The sequence below is a fragment of the Anarhichas minor genome, unplaced genomic scaffold (assembly GCF_050575085.1).
Source record: "Anarhichas minor isolate MPS153535 unplaced genomic scaffold, ASM5057508v1 ptg000010l, whole genome shotgun sequence".
Classification (NCBI taxonomy): Eukaryota; Metazoa; Chordata; class Actinopteri; order Perciformes; family Anarhichadidae; genus Anarhichas; species Anarhichas minor.
This window is the reverse complement of record NW_027466456.1, coordinates 271049-281484: the sequence shown is the minus strand read 5'-3', so window position 1 is coordinate 281484 and position 10436 is coordinate 271049. Positions and strand designations below refer to the sequence as shown.

The window sequence follows — 10436 nt, the reverse complement described above, 5'->3', positions numbered from 1 at the left end:
AATGACCCGTGGCTCGGTTACACTAACTTCCGACGGTCCTATAGTCCTGTGGAGGTTTGGGTTTAGTTGTAAAACTCATATTGCACGTCTCAACGAGACGACCGTCTTCTGTCGTGTTTATCATCGTGTGGTCTGCGAGTGAGGCGTCATCTGATGAGCTGCTCTTTGCGAGGACAGCGGGACATAAATATGTCCATGTGTGTTATCACAGACAGAACTGTGCATGTGCTGCGCAGGACTCACCGCTCAGCTAAAGGAAAAGGCTGAATAAACAGGAATTGCATCAGCCTGACTGGACCCAGCTGCTACTTTAGATCAGATCAGCTGTGATACACTGTGTGTGTGTGTGTGTGTGTGAGTGTAATCTGTATCTACTGAGGTATGTGGAAAAAAAACTAAACATTAAAGTCAAACATTTTCCACTTTTCTTCTTTGTTTGTTTCTCCCAGCAGCCGAGGACTCATCCAGTAATGGCATGTCTGCTGATAGCTCCGGGTTCGAGGATGTGGCCGCCTTCCCCCCTCCTCCTCCTCCTCCCCCCCCCGCCCACAGAGATCAGCCTCCTGGAGCTGCCACCCAAGATGATGCTGCCTCCGCCCGGCGCTTTCCTCATCAAGGAGCTTGAGATCTGGCCCAGTGTGTCTCCGGTACAGATGTGCTCAGAGGTAGAAGAGGATGAGGGAAGAGGGTCTGTGCAGAACGGCCGACCACCAAATCCAGCATCACCACCGAGTCCGCCTAAAGCGACCACACCCCCACCTCCACCACCTCTGCCACAGTCTGACGTTGCAACAGATGTCACAGTCACAGCTCAAAGGCCACCAGACTCCCCTCCATCCCCAGGCGAGCTGTGTCCATCCCCAGGGAAGGACGGTCCTCCGCTGCCCACCAAGCCTAAACCAAAGCTGTGAGTACCTTGTCTGTCTGTGCCACCAGGCTGGGAGGGAGACAGGCTGGGAGAGAGACAGGCTGGGAGAGAGACAGGCTGGGAGGGAGACAGGCTGGGAGAGAGACAGGCTGGGAGAGAGACAGGCTGGGAGAGAGACAGGCTGGGAGGGAGACAGGCTGGGAGAGAGACAGGCTGGGAGAGAGACAGGCTGGGAGAGAGACAGGCTGGGAGAGAGACAGGCTGGGAGGGAGACAGGCTGGGAGAGAGACAGGCTGGGAGGGAGACAGGCTGGGAGGGAGACAGGCTGGGAGGGAGACAGGCTGGGAGAGAGACAGGCTGGGAGGGAGACAGGCTGGGAGGGAGACAGGCTGGGAGGGAGACAGGCTGGGAGGGAGACAGGCTGGGAGGGAGACAGGCTGGGAGGGAGACAGGCTGGGAGGGAGACAGGCTGGGAGGGAGACAGGCTGGGAGAGAGACAGGCTGGGAGGGAGACAGGCTGGGAGGGAGACAGGCTGGGAGAGAGACAGGCTGGGAGGGAGACAGGCTGGGAGGGAGACAGGCTGGGAGGGAGACAGGCTGGGAGGGAGACAGGCTGGGAGGGAGACAGGCTGGGAGGGAGACAGGCTGGGAGGGAGACAGGCTGGGAGGCCCGTATGAGGTCTGGTGGAAATGATAGTGTCTCAGTGAAAGAGTTAACATGAGGGGGGAAATCCCGAACCCTGATTTTCAGAACAAAAGCATTCCCCCTGGCTTTCTTTCCGTCGGTGTCAATGTGGCATCGTGTTGGCTGCTTTCTGTCTGTGGCTGTAAACAGATCTGCGTGGCTTTGTTCTGGATGGCTCGTATTGTTTCTGTGTAACATCGGACTGCATGGACAAAGCACCTTTGTGTGAGCTCTATGGGGATCAGGTAGGATGTCACGAGTTATTAGAGGAGAATTGAACGGCTTTGTTTTCACCGGTCCCGTTTGGTTTATTTCAGATGTCTTGACGTGGACAAGCCTCTCGTGCATGGATTTTTATCTCACTTTATTTCATTTATGTTTCATTACAGCATCTTTATCAGGAAAGGATACAGTAGACAATAAATAAGTAGAGAGAGAGTTATATTATCATTCTATGTATTCTGTAAACAGAATAAAATATTCTGTTTTTAGGTTAACTGTGTAACTTCTGCGCTGGGACTACAGATGTTAAATAGCCTCTTGGCTAACTCTGGTGCATTTACAGCAATGTTTTTATTAATGTGCACCGTCCCTTATCAAATAAACCAATAAAGAAAGAAATGAAATAGAGAGACAGAATGATGGGACGGACAGTCCACGACCAGACTTGGACCAGAGAGGTTGCGATCACATGGCTACCATCTTTATCCCTCACTCGGAGAGCGCAGACCTCCACCGAGGACCATCCGCTCTAAAAATGTTGCTGGTTCTTCCTTCGCCGATGCTTCACGCTTCCTCCAAGCTTTCAGTAACGCCGCTGACAAATACAACCGAAAACATAATTTCCTTTCACTCGAGATTTCTGTTTTCTTCTCTTCTCTTTGTGTTAAACATGCGACACGGCTCTAGAGACGGCTATGACGGAAATATCTCTTCAACTATTTAATGGACGATCATTAAATTATTTTGCAAAGATATTCATGATTTCCAGAGAATAAATCCCCGGACTTTTTCACTAGCGCCACCATGAAGTTTGTGGTTCAGGGTGAATTATTTCATAACGTATTAGATGGACTGATATTGAAGTTGCTCCAGATATTCATGTTCTCCTCAGGATGAAGTTGAATAACTTTTTCCTCTACTGTCAACTTTTCACTTATTCAGTGAAATAATCTCTACAAGATGGATCGGCACCAAACTTTAATGTTGATTGTGAATGAATCCTAATGACTTCAGTAATGTTCTAATATTTTTGGATGGATTGCAGACATTCATGGAGAATATAAACTTTCTCCTCCAGACCTTTGTTATCCAATGCTTTGGTTTCGTGATTAGCCTTGCTAATTAGCAAATATTAGCATGCTAACTTGCTAAACTAAAATAGGAAACATTACACCTGCTAAACAACCACATGCTAGCATTGCTGACTTTAGCATTTAGCTCAAAGCACCACTGCGCTGCTTGCATGGTTGTAGAAGTTTCACTCTCAGTATTGACTGAGGCAGAGAGATTCTATGTAGAGGTTTCTAATATTACCGTCACCGTGTTGGACAATGCGAGCTGCATCTAAAGCAGATGGTTAGCGGTGTTGCTGAGCTGCTTTTAGACTCGGGTTTGGCTACAGAGCAGTAAAGCTTGGTTCTTGCATTGCTCAGGCTATTTCCACTGCATGTGTGCTGGATCTGATTCCTGCTCGTGGATGCTACAGTGCTGCATATCTGTCGACGTAAATGTGGTGACTTGTTAATTCTGTGCTTCCAGAGCTGAGAGTGTAGAGGAGGAGGCAGAACATTACAGGTAAATATTTTGGTGATGCTCTGGATGTGATTTGAGTGGCACCACATGTAGCTGAAGCAAACAGACAACAGGAGAAATGATGGTCGGGTACCGGATATAATATGTAGAATATTGCACTGTGGGATAATAAATGAGAGGCCGCGGCTGGACGAGTGGAATCAGCTGATCGTTTACAATTGACGTACTGTAAAATAATTATGACTGTTTGTTGTTGTAGAAAATCTTACACATGGCAAGAGAGATTAATGTACCACATTCTGATATTCTCAATTTCTTTACTCAGTTACTGAGAAAGAGATGCGACAAAGATTGAAAATAAACTCAGACTTGAATACGCTGCTAAAAAACAATCAGCTTCCAACTGTGAAGCAATTAGAACGCACACGCGATCCCTCTCCCCTTTAAATTCTACAATTACACCGTAAAAACCAGCAGCCCTGCTATTAACCAAAGGTCACGCTTCTGCCAGAAGTGTCTCCTCAGGTTACATAGAGGAACAGAGACTGACCACTCTCAACCTAAAAACCCCGGAGCTCATGGTGGAGTTCATCGTTTCCTGTTTGTCGTGTGCCACATTGTGTACGGATATATATATATATATATATATATATATATATATATATATACACACACTGTATATATCGCTCCTTCTCTGTGAGCCACGTGCTGCTGCTATGAAACATTAACAGCAGCCTTTGAAAGTGCTCCTAGTTTGTTGCTTTAATTGCATTTTACAGGAGTTCTGTTTGATAAGAGACACGACTTTGTAACAAACCACTTTGTTGACGTGCTATAACTTCGATAGACTGAGTGTAAACTATGACCCCTTTGTTGTGTATTTTTAGAATAAGACAATACTTTGAAATAGACTCGTTATTTTATTGGATTTTACGTTCAGGCAGTGTGGATCAGTACGGATCCGTTCACCTCAGGCATCGAGTCGAGACTTCAACACTTGGAGAACTAGTTCTACAGTTTTCTGGATTTCTGTACATATCAGCTTTTACTCCCAAAGAAATATTAAAGAAAGAAAAGTTTGGGTTCCCACAGCACTAGTGGAAGGATGTGTTCACATGTAATCATCGAAAAATATAGTTTTGGTGATAAACTTTAATAAATCCAGTTGTTTAAAGGAGTGTTTTCACAGCATAAATAGATATTAGAGATGAATTGTGAGCTGTTTACAGTACCTCTAAACATCTTATAATACATACAAGATTTATTTTAATCAATAGAAATACAATCTTATATTTTCTTATCATTTGAATTGTGTTTTTATGAAGAAAAAAACACTATAAATTACTATAACAAAGTAAAAGAATAACATTTAGAAGTTTTGATGGTTTACTGACTTCAGAGCATTGAAATGATTTTTGGGACGGTGGCAAAAAATATATAATATTGTGGATCCTTGTAGACCAGCTGCTGTACTCACACAACAAAGGGATCTGTATCTGTTAATATGGATCATCAATGATCAATAATTAGTATCAGGGATCTCTAAAACCTATGCTTGCTCCCTTTCATATTTAGTGCTGATCGGAACCGTGAGTTTTATGAACCTTTACACCGCTACACAGCACAAAAAGGGACCGCTGCATTAAATATATTGTCGGGAATTGTTCTTGTTCACAAATCTAGAACAAATCACAGGCATAACAAACTGGAAGCGTGTGTGAGGGATGGGTTTTGCTTCAATAACACTGAGCTGATGAGGTGGAGGAAGTCCTTGTGTGACTTGGCAGACAGGACGGACTGCAGGAGAGAGAGAGCCGGGTCGGGAGGTATTTGGGTTTGATGCCCGGCGTTGATGTCAGACGTCAGGATAAGAATCAAAGGAAATTCTCAGGGGAGAGGCTCAGATTGGCCAGTTGGATCCGAACCAAACCCCCGGGTTTGGAGAGAAAGCTGAGTTTTACCACATGGTAGAGGACAGATAGATTGCCATTTGGCAGCACCGTCTCATTTTACGTTGCTCTGGAATGCAACCTTTTTTTTCCAACAAAATGTTGGTTGCTTGCTATAGTTGGCAACATTCGTGGATGTGTTATTTTCAGACTACTGTAAGCAGGATGAAATTAACTAGTGACACCATGTGGAGCCTGTGTTTTTATTGCCCCTCTCTGAGGATTAAATATACAACGCAGACATATTGTGCTAAAGTTACCCTTTGCTTTCAGGTCTGTTATTTATGGAAACTGAGTCATCTTGGGATTGAAGCCTGTTTGAACGTGTGAGATGGTCTCGAAGATGAACTGGGTTTCCTGCAGAAGGGTTCTAAAAAAAGATCTGGCAGGATTCAGGACTACAGTATAGTAGGGGGGGGTCACAAAAGTCACGGATCGGATCAGGGTGTCTACTTCGTAGACTAAAACCAAACCAACCGATTGGTCCGTTACACCGCTACTGTACAGCTTTGAAACACACGAGTACATTATGAGACCGGCCATAATTCAGCTGGATGAGACTTTACATCTCAAAGAAAGGTCACTGCTGATTCTACAACACAACTCCGCTCAGGACTCCTCAGGGTTCACCGGCTCACACACGACCGTCTGTAGAGCCACATTACGATAGACTGATAACACCTGGAGCTTGTGAATCTGTGTGTGTGTGTGTGTGTGTGTGTGTGAGTTTTGATGGATGAGGTGTCGGTGCTGCTGGTGTCCAGTATCAGCTTTCCTATATTGATAAAGGCGCACGTTTGCGAAGTGTGACATTTCACACGGATCTGCGTTGCCTACAGTCATTTGTTGTGTAATGACATATCCTTGCTAGTACAAGAGGTGCATGTGGTTGTGTGTTTTCACGTTTTTTATTTGTATGGCAGCTTTGCTGTTGAGGTAAGGCTTTCCTTGTGTTGGTAGGTCGCTTATATAGCTCCAGGTTGTAATTAAAGTCTATGTATGAAACGTTAGGGCACGATAGCGAGCTAGAAACCAGCTCACCGAGAGTGAAAAACAAGACTACGACACAAAAGGAGGAGACGGAGAAAAGTGTCGAGCCAGTGCAACGGTAGGTGTGACCACAGTGATATCGAGCGTGATAATAGGGGCAAAGCGTTATATTATAGGGTGGGTTAATGTCTGGGTGGGCGTCACACACACCGAGCACAAGTAGCAGAGGCAACAATTATCCTCAAACCATTCAGCCTAATCTCTATTTCGTAAGACCAGGAATCAACTTTGACAGTCGAAATTGTTCTCTTGCACGGACTTCATTCCACAAAGTGCTTTTTTTATGTCAGTTGAACTCTTACTCGAAACATGTCTGTGGATTTTTTTTTATTATTCTTATGCATCTCCATCGGTATGTTCATTTTCACTCCGTGTTGTAAGATTACAGATGATGAAAAACAGGCACACGTCAGCACCTCAATTTAGCTTTTCCTCACCACACTCCAGTCCAGAATGATTCATGTTTTATGCTGTTTCTATTTTTTCTACTATTTCTCGATAACAAACTCAGCATAAATGCTTAACTGACAGAATATTTATTATCAACACAGCACACAAAAAAACATAAAGTCAAACTCTTCTTCTTCTTCTTTTTTGAGGTTTATTGGCTGTTGGCAAACAATTAATCGGTGCATTACCGCCACCAATTGGTATGGAGTGTGGATCAGGGTGTCTAGTACTTATAGTTCAGTATAAAAATTAAAAATAAAATAAAGAAATGAGAAACAAAACAAAACAAATGGCTCATATTTTCTTAATAATACAAAGTCAAACTCACAGTTCGGCGTCAGTCTTGATGAAACCGGAAGCTGAAATCCTCGTCAGAACGCTCAGCAACAGTCACTTCCGGTTCAGAAATGGCCGATCTCGTAGCATCTGAACAGGCCGACAGACCCTGACAGCTTTCCCGGACACCCATGGAGGTCCATCTGACCTTGACTCCAGTACCGGGTCTCAGCTTAGACCGGACTGGTTCACGTATCCACCAGTCAAACAAGCTAACTTAAAGAAACTGTTGTTAGCCGATGCTACCAATACAATGGACTCACTTAGCTAGCAGCCTCTAACGTTAGCTGAGCCGTTAGCAACGTTACTCTCGCTAGCTTAGCGGCTAACTGCTATTTCAGATACTCACAGAATCTGGGCTCGTGTAAACACATACAAACACTAACGTTCAGGCTAATAAACCGGGATTTAATAAATAGAGAGAAGTGTGTGTTGGTGTTTTAACCTACGGACTCCATTTTTCCTCCATTTACTCGACTGGGAGCTATCTCGTCTTTCTCCCGCCTTCTTCCTGACCTATGACCAATTAGCACAGGTGTCACTGACTGACAGCTACACCAACCAATCAAACAAAAGAGCTGAAACTAAAGGCACAATCTGTGTTCAATATTGTTAAGAAATGCTTATTTTAACTACTAATTTTGGAGTTATCAATCTGGACAGCAGGAGTCTGTAAAATAATGACATGATTTGATCATACTATCATAATACAATTCCACCAAAAGTCGATATAAGTTGATATGAATCCCAAACGCACAGGAGCTTAGGAGAACCACTTACTGCACTAATCTTAGTGTTTCGAGGCTCTGCACACTTACATGCAGTGATAACGATGAGGAATGGTCTGATCCACTTTAACGTGGCCGGTATTGCATGTTTTTTTTGACCTTATATACCTTTCAATCCCTGTCCGCTGACATGAGATTAAATGATTTCTGCAATATAGCTCCAAACCTCTTTAACCCCTGGTGAGGCTGTTGTCAAGGGCTACAACATACAAACTGAAGACAACAAACAACTTTTTGCCAACAGCCACCCCCCCACAGCCACCCCCCCCCCCCCCACACACACACACACACACACACACACACACACACACACACACACACACAGCAGGTGACTTGTTGCAGTCTGTCCCTTTGTTGTTGTTTTTTAATATCAGACCACAGGATTGTCTTCCTCATATTCATTTCAAAGCAGCATCTATATTCTCTCTGTGTTGCGTTGCTGAGCAAAGAGCCAGCATCGGTCACATATCTGCACCGTGACTCAGAGCTTCCTCTCAGCGGTGTGTTTGTGTTTACGAGGTGCAAGTCGTGAACTCTCTAATGAAGTAGTAACAATCACTTTCTTGTCGAGGTGTTGCTTGTGGTTTTTACGGCGAGCAGGAAACATGCGTGTTAAAGAACCACATATGGTGCCGGGTGCACACTGAGAACTGTGCGTGCGGTTCATCGTCATCAAACGTCTAATTAAAAATGGAAGTTAAACACTGACTGTGGATCAGTTCCCTAATGGATACCTTTCACCTGGATGCAGAGGTTTCTGATTACCAGCAAATGGAAAAAAAATGGGCAGAAACAGAAAGTTCGTTGTCATCATCAGGGAGGAATGAGATTGTGCAACAGAATAAAAAAAAAAAAATAGCAAAAGTGAAGTCAGCCGAGAGACACAAGGGGAGCAGGGAAAGCAGATAACTTCACATCAACCTCCAGAGTGAGAGATGGGCAGTCCTTAAAAGGACATGGGAGACTCAGGATTGGCTGAGACGCCAGACCGGCTAACCACTGGATTGGTCGGTCGGGCTACAGTGACCTGAGAGGAATGGAGAAACGTTCCAAATAAGGAAGAGAGTTGTCGGAGCTGACCTCCATAACACAGAGAGAGAGGGGGGGACAGCAGAGGGGAAAATGAGCGATGAAAAGAGACCTGTGTGTGTGTGTGTGTGTGCGCTTGTGAGTTGACAGCATGGAAACTAACAGGCCTCAATGATCCCCTCATAGAAAGCACACTGTGCGTTTCCCAGGAAAGAACACGCTGGTATGTTAAACACTGAGACACACTACACATTACCACACAAGCACACACACACACACACACACACACACACACGCTCAGAGGATCACATTGTTTCCGGATGAGGTCAATCAACCTCTGATTAAATCCTGACCCCGGCTGACGGTGTGTGTGTGTGTGTGTGTGTGTGTGTGTGGTAAAGACTTGATCTCTCTTTAGACACAGTCAGACCAACACACCACTTCCACTAATTAGTGGGTGTAACAACGTACACGCACTAATCTCCTGACACCGCTGTCACCGAGAGGCGACTGAGCGCGGAGCAGATTCACTCTGATGAATCGATGAGTCAGCGCATCAGGGAATGACTCCACCTCTGGGGGGGGGGGACCCTCCTCTTCCCAATAATAACAAGCACACTTATACAAGTATACAAAGGGCACGGGACGATGTGGAAAACTCACGTCACGGTTATCCGGTCCAAAATAAATGCGATTGTTGATATTTATTTATTTAGCCGTTAGTTATAGCGAGGTAGACGCTACACGTACAAAAACACCACATCACAATGTAAAAACAAGTATGTAATAAGAATAACAAAAGGGAACAAACAATGACAAGTCAGAACATTTTATAAAAACAAAAGAAAAACAAACAGGAAAAAAACAATAAAGAAACAACAATGATGATGACAATAAAAACAAAACAACAAGTACCCACATCTTAAATGGTGCCGATAATCATTAAAATACAGCGGAACACATGCAGGCCACTTAAAGATGAGTTGCTTCTAATAAGTAAACAAATCTGCCAATGGAACAAGTGAGAAATAAATTGGTAAGATGTCTTGAAATAAATTGTAATATTTTGGACTTTAAAGATAAAGTCTTTAAAGAGATCTTGAAATTAGCTGGTAAAACTGGAGCTGTATTTCACGAGTATTAGGAAGTCTCGTGTGTCATAATCAGATTGTAAATGCTCAAAAGTAGCATTTTGGTCGACAGGACAAAGTCCCTCTATCTCACTGACATGTTATTCGTCAGCTGTTTGTGTCTCATATTGAGATATTTTGACTAGTGATAGAACAAATATAGTTAAATATAGCGATAAAGTCACTCATGTGATAATATTCACTGTGATCAGAACTTCACCACGATCACCTTATTGTGAGTGTTAAAAAAAAATCCCATATCTCAACTACACACAGCGACCCCCCCCCCCCCCCCCCCCCCCCCCCCCTTCTGGACCAGATCCCGGACCAGATCCCAGACCTCCCACTCCCAATCAACACGCTGTGACTCATCAGCAAGTCTGGAAAACACACAGC

General features: G+C 44.3%; 1 protein-coding gene across 4 annotated transcripts in view; it reads left to right on the top strand.

Moving 5' to 3' along the window:
- The first annotated feature begins 470 nt into the window (after positions 1-470).
- Positions 471-10436, top strand: part of palld (palladin, cytoskeletal associated protein) — a 40383-nt gene continuing 30417 nt past the window's right edge. For 3 of the 4 annotated variants that reach the window (XM_076087307.1, XM_076087309.1, XM_076087308.1), the window contains exons 1-2: positions 627-907; positions 3315-3350. In XM_076087307.1, the coding sequence (XP_075943422.1) occupies positions 654-907; positions 3315-3350 (290 nt within the window). In that variant the 5' untranslated portion in view covers positions 627-653. Of the gene's footprint in view, positions 908-3314; positions 3351-10436 lie in introns of all 4 variants that reach the window. The other variant, XM_076087310.1, reaches the window with a different exon arrangement.